The sequence below is a fragment of the Aedes albopictus genome, chromosome 2 (genome assembly GCF_035046485.1).
Source record: "Aedes albopictus strain Foshan chromosome 2, AalbF5, whole genome shotgun sequence".
In the NCBI taxonomy this organism is placed as follows: Eukaryota; Metazoa; Arthropoda; class Insecta; order Diptera; family Culicidae; genus Aedes; species Aedes albopictus.
The window spans coordinates 473,650,497-473,669,803 of NC_085137.1; the positions used below are offsets into that span (position 1 = coordinate 473,650,497).

General features: G+C 36.5%; 1 protein-coding gene across 3 annotated transcripts in view; it reads left to right on the top strand.

Moving 5' to 3' along the window:
* Positions 1–19,307, top strand: part of LOC109414815 (elongation of very long chain fatty acids protein 7) — a 125,627-nt gene that overhangs the window by 78,445 nt on the left and 27,875 nt on the right. Inside the window, exon 1 of one of the 3 annotated variants that reach the window (XM_019688653.3) lies at positions 6,604–7,409. The exons of 1 other annotated variant lie outside the window; for it this stretch is intronic. In XM_019688653.3, the coding sequence (XP_019544198.3) occupies positions 7,289–7,409 (121 nt within the window). In that variant the 5' untranslated portion in view covers positions 6,604–7,288. Of the gene's footprint in view, positions 1–6,603; positions 7,410–9,851; positions 10,175–19,307 lie in introns of those variants that run through there. One more of the 3 variants, XM_062854085.1, reaches the window with a different exon arrangement.

A 19,307-nucleotide genomic window follows, 5' to 3' on the forward strand; every position in this document is an offset into this window, starting at 1 on the left:
TGCATATGAAAGCCTTAGGTGTAAGCTGTAACACAAAAAAGATTGAAAAAGTTTCATCTACTACATATTGAGATATAATGTTTTAAAAATGTGTTCAAAAATCTTATAAGTTTTACTAAAAGTTCTATAACTTTCAGAAAACTTATTCGATTTCGCTCAAAATTTTACCAATAGAGCAGTAATATATGATTCATGATTGGTCAAAATTTCAGCAGTTTTGATTGACGTATAAAAAAGTTATAAACATTTGATGGAAAAAATATTTTGACAAAAAATTTGCTGTACGGACAATTGTTTGATACACTGTACGTACCCTCGTTAGTGCGAACCCTCGATAGTACGTACCCTCGATAGTACGTACATTTTACCTCGATAGTACGTACACTAAAATTTATTTAATTTTTAATCTACAAAAATGGGTTCGAATCATTAGTAGACGTATAGCAGAGACTCCGATACTATGAATTTGTGTTATGCAGACTCCTATAACACGGATATTCACATGGTTTCCCAAACTGTGGGTCGCGACCCCCCAGGGGGGTCGCCGGCCTTCATCCAGCGGGTCGCGAGAGTCAGTTGAATAATTTACTGGAACCAGTGTCGGATCTAAGGGGGAGGATGGGGGGGCGGGGAGGCCCGGGCCCTCACATTTTAGGTCCCCTACAAAAACCTTTTGTGGTTGCTAACATTAGCTTTATTTTTCATATTTCTCAAGTACAGTACAAAAATGAAAAAAGGTCATCTCTCCGAGGGTCCTCCGCATCCGCTCGGGCCCTGGGCCCCCACAATTCTTAATCCGGGCCTGACTGTAACAGACAACAAATGAGGGAATTTCTATGGTGGGATGCCGAAAGCACGTCAACTGACAAAAGAGGGTCGCGCAGCTAAAAAGTTTGGGAACCTATAAGCAGTTTTGAAATGTAGCGAAATGGAAGACATGAACGAATACGTTTGATGTGATGATTACAGTATTCTTCGCTTTACAGAGATATTTTCTGCCAGTCATAATATCTGGCATCATCATCCTGGCGTTACATCCCAGCTGGGGAGGACTGCTTCTCAGCTTAGTGGTCTATAAGCACTTGCACAGTTATTAACTAAACGCTTTCTTTACCAATAGAACATTGTAATAAAATAAAAAGGCACATGATGGTTCTAATTTGAGTGGTAATAAAAAAAAACAAAATTTCTCGGCGAAGATTGCTCTCCAAAACATGAATCAATCCCATCAAGTTACTTATCCAAACCATTGATTTCAGTTCACTTACTTGTTATTATTTTTCGTTTTCCAACAATAATTAATGTTTTTTTTTGCGATACGTATAAAATATTTGACAGTTTCCCATGAGTTCGGAAATTTAAACAACTTTGAGTACCGTAGGGCACTGCAAGCCGCGGTTGCTAAGGAAAATGTTCATAGTTTTTGACGTTTCGTGGCTTTGTTGTTAACGATTCGGACTTAAAAAAATCGTCAGCTCTTGCATTAAAAAAAACTCGCCAGCGGTTGGATATAATTCAAAATGGGGGTATGCGTGCGTGTGCTGTTTGATAACTTGATGGTGGCTTGGTGGCTCACCTCATGGAGTTCCTTCTTGGGATTCCACAAGAATTCCATCCGGGACTCCCCTCGTGGTTTGTCCACAAATTTGTTCCAGAGCGTTCTTTTGGGATTCCGTAAGCTCTTAATAAAATTCTTCCGGAAGTTTATTTAGGATTCCTTCAGAAGTTCCATCTGGAGTTTTCCCAGGAGTTTTTTTTCTGAGAATTCTTAAGACGTTCCGCCTGGGGTTCCGTCAAAAACTCTTGAAAGGATTGTTCCAGGAAGTTCCCCGCGATTCTTCCAGAGATTCCTGGATTTCTGTAGAAATTAATTTCGAGATTTCTTCAGCATTACTCCTTCTAGGATTACCTTAGTAATTTTTCCTGAAACTCTTCCAGGTATTTCTTCCGTGGTTTCACCACAACTACAAGAGGATTTCCAAAAACAAAATACTCTAAAATATTCATAAAGAATTCCAGGAGGATTTCCATTACAAACATCTGAAAGAATTCCAGCAGCGTCTGCAAGAATTCCTGACGGAGCTCTTGGTAGAAACCAAAAAAGAGTCCCTAGATGATTCCTGGAAAAAGTTCTCGAAGGAATCCAGGAATCAGTTTCTGAAAGAATTCCTATAAGAAGCTTTAAGAGGAATCCCGGAAGAAGTTCCTGAAAAGTAATTCCTGACAGTCACCCAGAAGAAATTCACGGAGGAATCCCGGAAGGAATTTCCGGAAGAATCTTGAAAAAATCCCAGAAAGTTTACTTGGTAAAATTATTACAGAAGAAATACTTAAATCAGAAGTAGCTCCCGAATAAAAAAATCGGGAGAAGTTCCTGTAGGGATCTCGGAGAAGCTGTTAGAGGAATACTGAATGAAGTCCTTGCCAGGGATCTTGTAGGATTTCTGGAAGGGTTTTAGAAGAAATTCCTGAAAAATTCTCAAAAGATACTCTGGGAAGAATCTCGTATGAAATTCCAGGAATAAATCCTTACGGATTGTTGCAAGGAATTTTTGAAGGAATCTCGGTAAGAATTTCTGATACAATTTCCGAAAGAACTCCTAGAGAAATTCTGGGTGAAGTTGCTAGAATTTACAGGAATACCATCTGGAAGCCCTAAAAAAATAAATCCGGAGACAACCCGAAAGAAACTGTTCGGAGAATCTCAGATGAAATTCCTGGAGGATTCCGGGGACTTTTTGAGAAATTCTCGAAGAAATCTCTTGAAGTCCGAACGTAAACAAAAAGGTCACAAAACATCAAAACATCGAAAAAAAATCTTTAGCAACCGCGGCTTGCATTGACCTATAGGCTGTACCAATTCAATTGTTTCTGGGTGAACCCGAAATGTGTGATTCGGGGAAAGACATTCCGCTTTCTCGCTTGCTTTAGGGATTTCTTCAAGTTTCAAGCTTCTTTCAGTTCCGAAATTCCTCTAAGTGTTGGTTCCGAGATTTCTCCAGGAATTCTTTCTGGGATTCCTTAGGGATTCTTCCAGAGTTTCTTCTGCGATTCCTGTTGAGATTCCAGGGTCTCTTTCAGAGATTTCTCCAGAGATTCCTTCCGAAACTTTACCAAGAATTTCTTCTGTAATACTTTCGGGACTTCCAGGATTTCTTCTAGAGTTTCTTCCTGAATACCTCCAGGAATTTTGTTTCTGGATTTCTCCATGAATTCATTCCAAGATTCCTCCAGAAATTCATTCCGAGATTCCTACAGGAATTCTTTCTAATATTCATCAAATAATTTTTCCTTGAATTCCTCCAAGAAGTCCGGGATTCCTCCAAGAGCTCCGGGGTACCTCTAGGTATCCCTTCTCGTAAAAAAAATTAAACTCTTGGAGGTGTCCTAGAAGGAGCAATGTTCTGAAGGTTTTGAAAATACATATCCCGGCAATAAATATTGCAGGGGAAAATAATTCTATAATGTTTCTATAACCAGATATTACTTATCTAGATCGATTTAATTATATCTAGACCAGTTTGGATGGTTCTAAAAGATAATTCAAATAAAATCAATATAAGTTCCCAGAGACGAGATGCCTCTGCGAAGCATCCCCAGAGCACAAGAAGATTTTTCCAATAAAGATAGGATCCTAAACAAGCAAAATTACGTAATTAATATACGGACCCTTAGGCTACATGTAATTTTTTGACAATCCTGACGTTCTAGAAATAACATTCTTTGATTTGAAAATGAAATTTGAAATAAAAATTTGTGATTCGATAGTACGTACGTTTCGATAGTACGTACACTAAACGAAGCGATGGTGTACGTACTATCGAGGTATGCCTGTATCTATAAAAAATTCATAAAAACTCATATTTTAAATTTTTTTGTTTTGTTTAATTTTTTTAATTTTTTTTTTCGTAGAATTTTATAATTTCTTGGTGGAATGTTTTTGATTTCGTCAAAGTTTAAATTTTGTATGACGTGTTGGAACCATACAATTCGAACTTTCGTTGATGTTTTTCAGAGTTTCCGACGAAATTTAACAATATTGCGGTCAAATCCCAGGATTTTCTTTTCAGAAATTAGTTTTTCTGAGATTTTAGCATTTTTCGATTTGTTTTTCAAAATAGATTCCATAATATTAGTCCTCATTTCAATTTTTTTTGAGGAATTTAAGAACATATGGTATATTTCCGACGTATGTTCAGTACGTACAAATTTGAAATTTGAACGAACATGTATGTCATTCATCCATAATTTCATAAAATTTTTCAAAATTCACGAATCTTCTGGGGAAATGTTGAACTTTCCGATGAAATTAACGAGTTTCTGTCAAAATAACAAATTTATTGTTATGATTGAACTTTTAATCTCCGAACAAAAAAAAGATCGAAATTAAATTGTTTTTCGTTTGTTCGAAATTTTCTTACGGGTTTCAGATGGTACTTCGGAGTTTCCCGCATCAATGTTTGGTTTTCTGTCACAGTCATAGGATTTGCGCCTGAGTTTTAAAATTGTCTGCAATATCATTGAATTTTATGAGGTATTTAATTAATTGTTCCAACTTTTTTTGTCAAAACTCCAACAATTTGAACGAAATTTTAGAATTTTTTTATGGAGACTTAAGAAAGTTCTACACTTTAAAGCATAATTTGGACTCTATTAATCATTCTTCCGATAGAGTTTCACGTATATTTTATATCTCCAGATTGAAATGGAAATTTTAGCTGCCTTTGTTAGTTTGCGAAGGTATTTCAGGATTTTCGTCAAATAGACTGTCCCAAAAAAATCGATGTTCGAAAAGTCAAGGTGCTCAACCCTTAAATGAAAGATATACATACTTGAAGCATTTTTGTAGAACTTTTTGATTTTCTAAAAAATCGTTTAGAGGTTCCGCCAACCATGAAAGGTTTATCTGGTAGTACTACTCAAGTAACAATGAATGCTGAACAGTGAGAGTATTAGCTGAACAATAGCTGGTTAGTGGTGCCAATGGCTGAACAGAATGACAGCTGAATATTGGTCTGAAGTATGGCTTGTTAATCCTCTTTAATCAGCAATACATAGATGGCTGCATATCAAGTTGAATATAATATTATTCATCTGATAACCAGCTTTAAAACATACACCAACATGCAGAATTAATCATCCGTTGTTCAACCTTTAATCAAATATTTTTTGTCCGTGAAGTCCACATGGCTTCTTCAGCCTCAATACAGACTTAGATCAACATATGTTCTTCACTATTCAGACACAACAAGTAATGCTCTTGTTTTGGAGAAAAGGTATACAATTGTGTGTGGTGTAGGTGCTAAGGTGAGTGACTATAAATCAGGAGGTCCGAGATCAATTCCCAGTTTTCCCACAGATTAATTTATACATTCCTATACATCTCTTCGGGAAATAGATACAGCTAATAGTAAAAATAGGCTCTGCTGATTAAGCGCATATCAAGTCCTTAATCAGTCTTAAAGTGAACCTCAAATCAGCTAAAGGTTGAATAAAATCACCAAAATTAGATGTTAAGGAGCTGAATAAAGAATTGTACCTCTTGTGCTAAGCTTTTTGTTCAAGTGAAGGCTGATTTTAAAAAGTGGGAGAATCGTTTCTTCAGCATCAAATTGTGACCTGGGTATTCATATGCGGCATTTCTCTAAAAAAATAATATTTTATTTGAAAAAATATTATTTTTTAGAATTTTAATACAAAAGAGTCGCTTTTTAAAAATTGCTCTGGCGGAACCTCTGAACGAATTTTTTAGAAAATCGAAATGTTCTACAAAAATGTTTTAAATATGGGTAAATGTTATTTGAGAGTTAAGCGACTTAAAGAACATCGATTTTTTTTGGGACAGCCTATTCCTGAATCGACCAGGGATCGAACCCGTAACTCGGAATCTTTAGCATATCCCATTTGGTGGAGTTTCAATTTTTTTTGAAGGAATTCAGAAACATTCAATAGAATGCTCATTTGGTTTGTCCTAGTTTAAAAATACAAATTGCAAAATTTTCGGAAAATTTCAGAAATTTGAATTTTTTTGCGCATTTCATAATGCGACCAATTTTAAAACTCTCGGCAGAACTCAAAAAAAATCATTTGAAAATTTAAATAAAAATGCAATAAAACCGCTGAGGCGTTAGAATTTTTCAAAGAAAATTAAAATTTCATGCTAAAATGTCCATATTTTCTTCCAAATTTGAAAATTTTGAAATATGTATTACAATGACATCTCAAGATTTCCGGTGTTTCGATTGAATTCAACAACTTTCCGCTGGAATTTTGAAGTTTTCGTCGCAGTTTATGCAGTTACCGGCAAAATTTAGATTTTTGGAATAGTTTTGAAATTTATTGACAGTGACTACTGATATTCTTTGAAACTTTGGAAGTTTCGCAGAAATTTCCAAATTTTACAGTGACCAAATTTCATAGTTTTTAGCACAAATTCAGAAATTTCTGACAAGGTTTTAAAACTTCCAAAGGAATTTTTAAGTTATCGTCGAGTAAATCAAAATAATGTCAAGGTATGAGTAGATCCATCTTTAAGCAAACTGTACGTCCTTCTAATAATACTAAGTGAATAGGTTCATACATTTACTCAATCAATTTTAATCAACTGGCATAATAAAAAGAACAACTAACTAATCAAATTGATACATTTTGCGTTACATTTCTGAACCTTAAGGAACATACTTCCTATTAACGCCATACCTAACCACTGACCACGCGACGACAGCTGCTCTCAGACCACTGCAGGTCGCGTGCGGTTTCGAAAACCGTTTGGCGCTCCGCACCGGTCATTTGCCGGCATGGAAACGTGACTGGCTGCACTTTGCTCACCGCTTGCGCTTCCAAGACAGCGCAGTGCCAGTACCGCGCCGAACGACCGGTCAGTCGAGGTGCATCAAGAATGCTTGCTCAGCTCATCATCCGCGCAGCTGAAGAATTATTACGCGGCGGTGTTGTTGCCTTTCAGCGAGGGCAGAATCTAGTTCAAGTTTGGACCTAGGCATATAGGTTCTAGTTGGCCGTTCTGGCCAAGTTAGTTGGCAATTGACTACGAACGGTGCTTGATCGGTCGTCGGTGATATCGGTGTTCTAGATGGTTTCCGGCAGAGCGGATTATTTCGTACGGATTGTGGTGATCGGTGAAAAGCTTGAACTGTTCAGTGCGATTGGGTGAAAATTCCCGGGAAAGTGGAAACCCTTCCGCGCCCCCTCTAGGAAGAAAAAGGGACAGTGAAAGTGAAATTTGGCGAAGAAGATCTCCCGGGAGCACGTGAAACAGAAATCGAGAACCATGAACGGCACAATCTTGGAGCATGAATTCTTCACACAAATTGGAGAGCTTGGCTATCGGGATAAGTCCTTCGAATGGGTGATCTGGCACGCATGGCGATCGATGGAGCAACTAGCAGCTGGTAAATTTATTGCTTCAGCCTTCAAAAACCGATAAATTTTGTTGTGGTCAGGTGTGAGCGAAGCAGAAGAGAAGAACTGGTTGGGAGAAGCGAAGAAAACATGTTAAATTAATGTGAATCTCAGAAGATTTGGGTGCCCCGAGGCCATGCTTTGAATCGTTGAACCCGTGGTGATGTGGTGTGTGGTTAGACAATGTGAACAGAATTTACATTTTCCGGAAGGAAGGCCCGAACGCTGACGGTGACCTTGTGTGGTGGGTGAGATCGTTGCTCGAAGAATCTAGTTTTGGTGATTTGGTTGAGAAACATCTGTGTGGCGGCTGATCGTGCATTTGACAAAGAGGAAATTTCCGAAGATGCTTCGTCTGCGCTTTGATTTGAATTGTAGATCAGTGGTTATGTTGGTGGCATCTGTATGGACTGTGATGGGATGGACCCGTTCTCGCATGCATAATAGAAGTGAATAAGAACGATTGGAACTCGGAAGTGATTCAGCGGGTTAGTTGGACGATGGACCAGTGATAAGCATCTAAAAGAGCTTTTGGACTGTTGTTATGTGGCGTTAAGAGAATGATGCTAGGTGTTGTGTAAATATATATTGTGTACCACTGATCGAAATTGTGGTACACTTTGCATATACATGTGTCTGCTTGATTTTTTTTTTGAATTGCTTTAAAAGATGTTGTTCATGCATAACGAACCAAAACTAATTAAATTAACAGTAAGAAAGGGTAATATGGCTCCCCATTCACTAAAATAAAGTGACGAATTTGAACTAGTTATCTAATAGAACACAGACAAAAAACTTGGTTGAGTTTTCTAATTTTACTTTACACTATTATCTTAAGATGCTCAATAAAGTTTTTAAAATGTGGTGTTCCTGAAAATGATCAATCAACATATTTTCTATCATCTTTAGCGACACAATTCTTCCATGGGGTCAAGTTTAACGTTAACCCGTAAACACCAGGGACGTGGAATTCTGTGAGTACATTCTGGAGGAATGTTTGGAGAGAAGTCTTGAAGGACTTCTTGGAGAAATTCTTGGAGGATTACCTAGAGAGATTCCTTGACGAACTCTTGACAGAAGTTTTAGAGGAATATCTGGAGAAATTTCTGGAGGGAACCTAGTAGAATTTTTTGGCAGAATTCTTGGAGGAATTCCTGGAAGAATTTTCAAGGAATTCCTTGGAGAGATTTTTTGAGTTTTTTTTTTTGCGAAAGTCTTGGAGGAATTCCTGAAGGATTTTTTGGAGGAACTTTTGAAGGAATTTTTGAAGGAATTCCTGGAGGAATTCTTGAAAGAATATCTGGAGGAGAACTTGGTGGAATTCCTGAAGGAATTGTTGGAGGAATTGGAGGAGGGATTCCTGTAGGCATTTCTGTCAGGTTTCTCGGAAAATTATCATGTAAAAAAATGTGAAAAAATCTCCGGGGGAATTCTCGAAGCAATCCCGAGATAAATTCTTGATGTAATTCTTGGAGTAATCCTTGGTGTAATTCCTAAGGTAAATTTTTAGGATTTCCTAGATAAATTTACTAAATAATTCCGGGAGGAGGTTTTCTAGGATTCCCCGAGGAATTGTTGGAGTAATGCCAGGAATAATTTCTGGAGCAACTGCTAGAGAAATTTTATCAGTAATTTCTGGAAGATTTTGTGAAGAAATTTCTTGAGAAAGTTCTGGGGAAAAAATTGGAGGTATTCATGGAGCAATTCCAATAGGAGTTCCTGTGTGGATAAATTTCTGTAGGCATTCCTTTAATACTTTATGGAGTAATTCCTTAAGAAATTTTCGGAAACAAGAGTAGAGCCTTGAAGGTCTTAATTCCATAATAGTTTGTAAAGCCTGGAATATCCCATGCATATACCAAAAGCATTATAAGTTGTGCACTGAGGCTCCTTCAGCAGCATAGACTACATTTCATAAATATTTTTTTTACAATTAAAGCATGATACAGTATGTAAATATCGTCACCCAAACTTCAAAGTGTTTTGGAGGCCATTTGTATTTCACGAAATGTGCAAGATGAGAATTGAGCAAAAACATTTAGAATTTATAAAAAATACAAAGCCACGTATTTTTGGCTACCAGCAAAAGGGGGGAGGTACATACCATGCATTTCTTAGCTTCCCTTTGACCATAAAAAAATACTTCAGGGTAAAATGTTTTAAAACAAAGAAGATTTGAATTTCTACCAAAAGAGATTGTCCCGGGTGTTTACGGGTTAACAATACTGTTTGTATGGGAAAACTTGGTCAAATGTAGCATGATTCGGTTCTGTTTAATTTATTGTGCCTTTAACAAGGAAATAACTATGCTTCGTTTTACGTAACGGAGATAACGATAAAGTTTAAAAAAAAAGCGGAAACGTCTGGCGATACAGTTCACTGTGGAGATTATCGACTCGATAACGTCTCCGATTTTTTTTCATATTTAAACCATTGGTGTTACGCCGGGATAGAAAGGGTGCGATAGGTGAACGTGACCTTCATAATGTGCGATGACAAGCAGTCTGTCAATGACTGCCTAAACCGAGAGCGCAGACATGTTAGATGTGTATAACTAAAATTATTGAAGTGAATTGAATACGAGAGAATTTGTTGACTAGATATTCTAACTTATTAGGCTGAAAATAGAAGGTAGTACGTTAGTTCTTAGTATATATTCACATTTAATTAAATATTTACTGCAGGCGTATAATTGTTGCTGGGAAAGCGACGCTAAAATCCTCGGTTAACGATAGCGAACGAGTTGATATTTACCGTAAGTAATTGTATAAGGTACCCCGGGGCAAGTGGGACCTAAAAAAAGGCTAGTTTGGTTTTGTCATGACAAAAAATTCTAAACATAATTAATTTTCTAATTCCAATGGTTCTAAAAGACATTGTTGGTATATTTCTCCTCAATGACGGGTATTAAAACTGTTTCAAATTTTTTACATCCTATATATTATGCATATAATGAAAAGTGGAGCAGATCTTCATTTACTCCGTATCACGGGGCAAGTGGGACTCATTCGGAATTTTTGTACAAATGGCTTAATATAGTTGCTGCATATATGTTAGGTAGCATAAATAATAAATAGCTTATGCGAATAACTATGTTTAGAGATTTATGTTGGAAGTGTTTTGTGGTATCGTGCATAAATTACGTAACATACATAATAACGAATCACTGAGAAAAAAGTTGATTTAACCATAGCATCTTGTGCAAAACAAATTGATTTTTTTTTTGCTGGAAGATTTCCAAATTTGCTTTTCATATTACGTAGCTGATGAATCTCGGCAAAAGATTTTTCGAGATTTACAGATCGTATGTTTTCTCTTACATAATTTTCCGATCATAATATAAAGATTTTTAAATCGTGAACTTTGAATAAGTCGTTTTTCATTTTTTTTTCATACTTCATGGCCGGTTCTTTAACACTCATTAAGCAAAGAAAAACGAAAAAAATAATAATATAATTGCTTAGATGAAAATATGAAAAAAAGATAGTTTCGAAGAAAAATATGTTCTACCCAAGACTTAAGCATTTTAATCATCAGAATAGAAGAAATTAAGTATAATTCAACGATTGATTACTTAAGGCGCCGATTTTTACTTCACTTTTGTGTGAATTTTGACTTAGGCTGAAGACAGCGAGATCAAACTATGAAATTGTGTTTGTTTACTCTCATAGGTCTCACTTGCCCCAGATGCTGAAATGCACTGGGGCAAGTGGGAGTAGTTAAATAAAGGTAATAAATGAAAATAAATTACAACTTTTTCGCTTAAAATAATTTGCAAGCACTCCAAATATTATCCTGAAATCGAAAAAGTTTGACTTTATTTGAAATTCTATTTTTAAACGACGAATATAGTAGAGTACGTTAATCTCACTTAGTGAATTGAAAATAACATATGAACAACAATAACATATATGGTCTCTTTGTGGTGAGAACAATTACAATTTTTGAATTCAAAGTATCCGTTGGTGTTATACCTATGTTTTCCATGAAGAATGTTGGCCTTAAAAATACAGATAGATACAATTATAGCCGTAGGTCTCACTTGCCCCGGATTCTCACTTGCCCCGGGGAACCTTACCATTGAGGTTGCCAGTGCTAACAGCGTAGTGTCGTTTTATAGGGAATATATTGTAGGGAGATTGGATTGTTCGGAGGCTGGATTGTGTAATTGGAAGACTAAGTTTGTAAGTTATGAAAATGAATTATGTATTATGCCGCAATTTGAATTCAATATATTTTTAGTTTTGAGTGTGTCGACCAACAATACTCCAAGAACAGGTTTTCGATATGCTGCCCCGAACTCCTCCCAACAATTGGGTAACTAGATTTATCGCAAAATTGTCGAGGGTACGTTGACCTTTGCGTTGATTCATCGTTTGGTTATCGTTATCGAGAGATTACTGGCCAACCTTTCTCGTAATCGAGATTGCGATGAGTTAACTTAGGCAAAATGAGGCGAACGCTCAAAGTGCCACCTAGGAACAAAAATCGTAAACCTAAGATTTTTACATACTTTTGGCCAATAAAAACTTTATCGTTTTCACCCAAATTGTGAACGTAGTTTCTAAGAGTTCAGGAAATAAGACTTGGCATTTTTCGAATTTTATGTTTTTCATATAAGTGTGGACCACCCTAGTGGCTATGTACACTCCCGTTCCAAAGTTCGGGGTCACCCCCTCAAAAACATGTCATTTTTTAGGCCCATATCTCCGCCAATTTGCGTCCGATTTCAAAACCCTAGGTTTCATTCAAAAGATAATAAGTCAAAGAAACTTTGAACATGATCTAAAAGAAACTTTTTCAAAAAAATTTGTATGTAAACTTAACCCAAAGTTGCCAAATTTTCTAAAAAAATGAATATAAACTTACGGCAGTGTCGCTGGAAGTTGAGTCGACCAAATTTTAAGATGAGAGCGGTAATATGACCCATTTCTATTAGCTTTCAACTGCTTTTTACAGAACTTAGCTAAAAAATCTAGAAAAAAAGTTATTAAGTAAATTAATCCTTGATGTCATCGGCCAAAAGTTTGGGGTCACTATCGCAAAACATGGAAAAGTGATTTGTTGATATCTTTGTCATCTTTCATTCAATTTTAATTCTTCATGGCTTATTTGAAACAAAATGAATGATACTTACTGCATAGACATTAAACCACACATATTTGTTGAAATTTACATACTAAAACTTAACGTAAAGTTGCCTCATTTTTTGAAGCGTGGTAAAATGTGCTATCTTTACATAACATTTTTATAAGGACTGTTCAATTTATAAAACGGACAACTTTACAAGGTTATAAAAAGAAGACGCGTAGTTCAAATTTAACCACCCTTGCTTCGTTGTTCAGTACATAATCTTTCATTATAGTGATGATTTTTAAATCTAATAAAATTAGTTTTATTTCATAGAAAATCGGCCAGATGTTAAATGAGGGTAAAATTCACCTTCACTGAAAATTTAAAATATATATAAAATTTCTGTTCACATATGGTATATCGTTTTTAATATCAGAAAAGTATGTGCCATGCTGCAGCAGCATGAGTTATAAACATTCTGGCGAAGTTTAAACTCGACTGGAAAATTAGTTGTTGAAATATTAAAGTCTCAAGTAAGATTCGATTTCTTAATTAAAATTCAATTGTAAAGCAAAAAGGGCATGAATATATTTAATAAACCATTTTTTTATACATCCAGTCAAAAGCAGGATAAATGTGGTTTCAAATGCAGAAAACTGCTTCTTAATAGCATTGCTGGTTTGGTTACTGTGTGCCATTACAGGCACAGTAATCAAAACAGTTTCGTTCTTTGAAGGTTCTTCCAAATAACAATGCAACCTAATGCAAATTTTACATAACAATGACGTAGGAAATAAAAATTTATACATCCAATTGTTATCAAATAAGGAGTACAATAACATAGGACCAACTTTGTTGAAAATAAACAATAACAAGATTTGTTAGAGTCGAAAATCTGCATCAATGGAGCAAAAATTATGCATTTTGTTTACTAAGACCATCTTTATGGTTTAAATTTTTGATGAAGAATGGAATTAAAGTACTTTTTTCTTCTGCATCATCCAGAAAGCAATATTTTTCTACTCTGGACAAATTTTTAGCCGAATCCGTTGTGCTATTGCATCACAGGACTTAAATAAATATATTTTAATAATTTCTTTGAAAACCTAGCAATTCACTATATCAAGCTGGAAACTGCCTGATGCGTTATTATCAATAAACTATTGAGCTTTACCTTTAATAGAATAGTATAAGATTCCAATACATTAAAAACTTCATGAAAATATGTATGTTTAGTATGTGGAAAGTTATGTCGAATTTTGAGAAATGGGTTTTTATTGATGTTTTACGAAAACCGCTTCTGTTACACAATAAAGAACATATTGCTTAATGTTATATTTTTCCTACATTTGAGAATAGCTATAGAAAGTTATGCAAAAAACTGAAAATGATTTTATTGAAAAATAGAAAAGATATCGCACAAGCAAGTTGTCCGTTTTATAAATTGAACAGTCCTTATACAAAAATCGTTGAATACGTTAAGTTGAAGACATCAAACGTAAATTTAGTTAATTATCTTTGAAATGAGCCAAAAATAATTAAAATTGAACTATAGATGACGAAGATATCGCCAAATCACTTTTCCATGTTTTACGAAAGTGACCCCAAACTTTTGACCGATACATCATATTGAGGGGTGACCCCAAACTTTTGGTCGATGACATCAAGGATTAATATACTTAATAACTTTTTTTTCTAGATTTTTTAGCTAAGGCATGGTACACAAATTACGTAACGCTAAAATCAGCGATTTCAGACTCCCCCCCCCTCCCCCATGTAACGCTTTTTGTATGAAAACCAAAAATATTTTGTATGGCTCGTAACGCTAAGCTAGACTTCCCCCCTCCCCCTATAGTGTTACGTAATTTGTGTACGATGCCTAAGCTCTGTAAAAAGCAGTTGAAAGCTAATAGAAAATGGGTCATATTACCGCTCTCATCTTAAAATTTGATCGACCCAACTTCCAGTGACACTGCCGTAAGTTTATATTCATTTTTTAGAAAATTTGGCAACTTTGGGATAAGTTTACATACAAATTTTTTTGAAAAAGTTTCTGTTAAATCATGTTCAAAGTTTCTTTGACTTATTCTCTTTTAAATGAAACCTAGGGTTTTGAAATCGGACGCAAATTGGCGGAGATATGGGCCTAAAAAAATGACATGTTTTTGAGGGGGTGACCCAAACTTTTGAACGGGTGTGTAGTATGTTGGTATTGGAAGGAGCTATCGTGGTGAGCGTGGCTTTGTTGTTCATGGTATGACTCTAGAATCTATTGATTGATGATGAAGGGTTATTGTTCTGTCGTCTGTTATTGTTAGGTTTAGGCAAGGACGTTTGAGTTGTTATATTGACGACTTGATTTTAGCTGTGTATCTCGGTTTATAAGGTCTTTTGCTACGTTTGACTTCATGTTCGTTGGGTGAATGGAACGCTAATTCAAAACACTTCCTGAAGCAATGGGTTTAAAATACCATATCCTACTCACAGATCCATCATTGTGGCGGCTGGCTAGGATATTCAGGAACGGTAGTAATCCATGTTTCTAGTTTCCTACGGTGAACTTGAGAGCTGTAGTTGTTAAGCACGAGGCAAGGGCATTTTGTAATTCAGGTTGTAACGAGCCAATAGCAGCTCAGATAAATAAATTCAAATTTTCAAATATCCAACAGCCAATCAGAATTCAATCGCCTAATGCCGTTTTTCTTTTTTAACCTGGGTTGGAACTGGATTGGCGGAAAATGTGTAAACAAACAACGTCAAACAAACTTTAGTACAAGCGAAACCGAAGTCGGGTTGGGGTTGAAACTGTGACCTGATCCAGTTCCAACCCAGGTTGGAACTGGATAATAAAGAAAAACGGCATAAGATAACCCACAACCAATCAAAAATGTTTGGATGGTAGGTAGCCAAACTCACAAGCCCCCGCGCAACTATATAAGTTGGGGCAAACACGCGCTATTCATCAGTATCTCTATAACAGTTGGACGGTGTATTAAAACCTAAAAAGCAGAGTGAGCTCCCTATCCCATCCCAACTACAAACCAGCGAGCCTAGGAGCAAAGCCCCACCGAGGAAGCCAATTGTCGTAGCCAGACAATCCTACCTACGACTGCACAGAGCACGAGGTAGCACCACTAGCCAGTAGGTGCTGGACCGCCAACCAAGCTGTTTAGCTGGTATCCCGACCTTTGCTCAAAGGTGCGCGGGCTTTGGAAAAACGCAAACGGGCTTTGGCTGCTCCAGTGGTTCCGCATGGTAATTAAAAACAAACCGCAGTTATCATTGCGATCTCCTCCAAACTGCACTTTAAAATGCAAAGAAATTAATTTTCTAAAGAGTCATTTTCCCCTCCTATTTTAGTAGACCTCCTCTGCATTGTGTAATGTCCAACCCAAATTAAGTGTACAAAGTAACCTAGAAGTACCTTAAAACAAGTGTTTGTGACAAGCCGTAAAACCGATGTAAGCAGTGGTTATACCCTAATTAGCCAGAAAAGTGATTATGTGTTTCCCTAAACAGCACCAACGCTGGTGGTCGGTTTTAGTGAGGGGATCGACTCCGCCTGCAGCATCCGGCGTACGAATCAGTGACCCGTCAGCAGATCCAGATTGCGACGTGGGACCGCTGTGGCTGAGGCCGAAGAAAATGTGTGCACACTAAGAAAAACACTGATGAACTTTTGTCTTGCGCGTGAGTTATGTTAGCTGTTAAGCAGAAAACTAGGGTAAGTCAAATTTTCCTTATTCGGCCGATTTTGAAGATGTTTGAAGAATAGGTTATTAAAATTTCAAACTGATTTGATTGGTTTTTTTAGTAAATTGTGTTAAAATGAATTTGTGTGTATTCATTTGAATTTTGATTGTTTTTCCTAAAAATTCTGTGCGATCCCACGACTTGCCGCAGAGCTAAAACCGGGCAACCTTTTTGAAAAGTGGAGTTTTGCATCAGGTCTCGACCTGATTGGCGCTTAAGCAAAACTTTAAGCAACGGAATCAATCAAGATTCGCGTCGATGTTATAGTTTTATTTTATTGAATTGTGATCCACCAAGCGAAAACGTTACAAGGTTTGTGTAGTAGGAGGAACAGGTCATCTAGGTTTTTTTTTCAGTATCCTGACGGTGAAAGTCAACTACTGCTGTGTGACTGTGTCTAACAAATTTTCCAATACTTAGCCTGCGAGGATTCATGGCAGTTTCGAAAGCATTCTGCTGGCAGTATTTGAAGATCAGAAATCAGAGAGATCAGAAAGGGAATCGCCCAAAGCAGAAAATCTCCTAAATAACGGAAAAAATCATTACTCACAATCAGTGTTGAAAAATTCATTTCGCCATATCTAAATTCAATCACCATTTTAGAAGCTGAACCTGAGAATATGGTATATGAAAAACTTGCGCAGCTAGACCAGTTCTGCAAGAAAGTCACGGAAAAACTGCTATTTTTCGAATATTTAAGGTAAATGTCACGGACTACCTCCGAAAAATCCCAATGATATTCATGGTGAATATCATTTGGCATTCTTCGAAAGTAGTCCGTGACATTTACCTTATATATTCGAAAAATAGCAGTTTTTCCGTGACTTTCTTGCAGAATTCGTGTAGCCGCAAAAGTTTTTCATATACCATATTCTCAGGTTCAGCTTCTAAAAAGAGCTGTTGGTGGTTGAATTTAGATATGACGAAATGAATTTTTCAGCACTGAGTCACAATGACTTCATTTATCCAGACGAACTTGATCACACGTCTGACGTCAATGATGTCTAATAAATGTTGCCTATCAATTGAAAAGTGATCGGTATGTGATTCTTTCTACCGTTATTGTTTGAAACTAGTTTCACACAAGAAAATGTGCTGAACACATGTGCTACGAATTGGATTGTTATTTCAGGTGATGAACAAAATTAGTCATTGGGAGATCGTAGGCAGGAAGGACTTTCCAATGTTTTAAACCCTCCCGTTATCGATGTTCCATATACTAGGCGCCCCACCGCCTTAAGCCGAAACTTGGAAAACCCTCACCCTTGTTGCCTTTTCTGTGCACGGGCCAGGCTGCTAAAGCTAGGCAATTCCAGCACATCTTCTTAGTCGTCTTCTGACACATTGGAATCGTCTGGAAAATCCGTGGAGTTCGTGTCGCTGTCCAGCGTCTGGTCAATAACATCCTCACTAGCAGCACTCTCTGGGTCACTTCCCGTGAGAAGGTCGTAAAGGGATGAGTTATTCTCCTTCGACGCTTCAAGATCATCCTCGAATATGTCAGATTCGTCAGGAGAGCCGCATATGTACTTTTTTCAACTCCTTCTCAATTTCGTCGTCTAATGCAGCATCCGTTCCCAGGAATTCCATAAGACATTTCTCCATATTTTTTATGATACTCTCCAGATTTTTTCATGATATTCTTTTCTCCAGTTTTAATCCAGCAATTAAAAAAAATCAATTCCCGGTGAAATTCCTTATCAGATTGCAGAGAACTTCCTCTAAGTTTCAAAAAAAAAATTCTAAAGAAATGTATTGCCGGAAATTCTTCAGAGGTTCTTCCTAGCATTTATCCCGATTTTTTTCCAGCTATTCCTTCAGAAATTCAGATTTTTTTACAGGAATGCTTTCTGAAATTTTTGTTGGAGCTCCTCGAGAGGTTTTTTTTTTCTGAAAGTATTACGGAGATTGACTCAGGTATAACTTAACAAATTCCTCGAAAAGTTCTAAAGAGGTTCTCCTATAAGTTCCTCCAGGAGGTTTCTCAGAAGTTCATCTATTATTCTTGGGATTTATTGAAAGTTAACTTCAGGGATTTTTTCAGAAAAGTTTTCGGGGACGCTTCAGGAATCACTTCAAAATTTTTTCAGGCATTCTTTTGGAAATAACTTCCGGAATTATTGCTTAGAAGGGTCATCTCAAGAAATTCTTCATGGAATTACTGAAGAGTATTCTCCATATTTCCAGGAATTCCTTCAAAGATTCCTTCGAAAAATTCGATTTTTTAAAATAATTTTCATGATTCCTTCACGAAATCTCCCAGATTTGTTTCAATTTTCTTCTGATTGTTTCTAAGAAAACTCCTCTAGCGATTATTTAAGAAGGAAATGTTTCAGGGATTTTCGTTCACTTCTACGTTCAGACAATTTGCAAGAAATTCTTTTATGAACTCCTCCAGATGTATCTACGGCAGTTCATCCAGGGTTTGCTTTAGAACATACTCCAAGAATCCGCCCAGAAATGTATGCAGGGAGTTATTCAAGAACAGCAGTTTCTGCTCAGGTTCCTGCAGAATTAATTTCCAATTTCAGGAATTGTTCCGAGAATAATTTCAGAAATTCCTCAAGAGTGTCCTTTAGAAATCTTTTTTTCAGAAACTCCATCAGGAAATTTTCCTTGGATTCATTCAAAAGTTTCTCATAAAATGTGTTTATGAATTCCTCCAGAAGAGATACCTACAAGTATTCCCTAGAGATCCCTATAGAAAGATAACTACAGAAATTTTTCCAGAGATATTTTTCAGGATTCATGTCAGGAGATACTGAATAAATCTTCGAATCTCCAAAGGTATCTCCAGGAATTATTTAAATCAAAACTTCAGGATATTCTTGAAAAAATCCTCCAGTATTTTTTTTTGTTTACCTTCATGAAGTACTTCTGTAAAATCTAAAGGAATATCTGAACGAAAATCTGGAGAAATTTCTGAAGGAATCTCTGGAGATATTTCTGAAAGTACCGCAGGAGCAATACTAAAAAGAAACCTTCTAGAAATTCCTTCAGTAATCTCTGACACAATTTTCCTAGAAAAACCTTTGAAAAAATTTCCGAAAGAATTTCTAAAA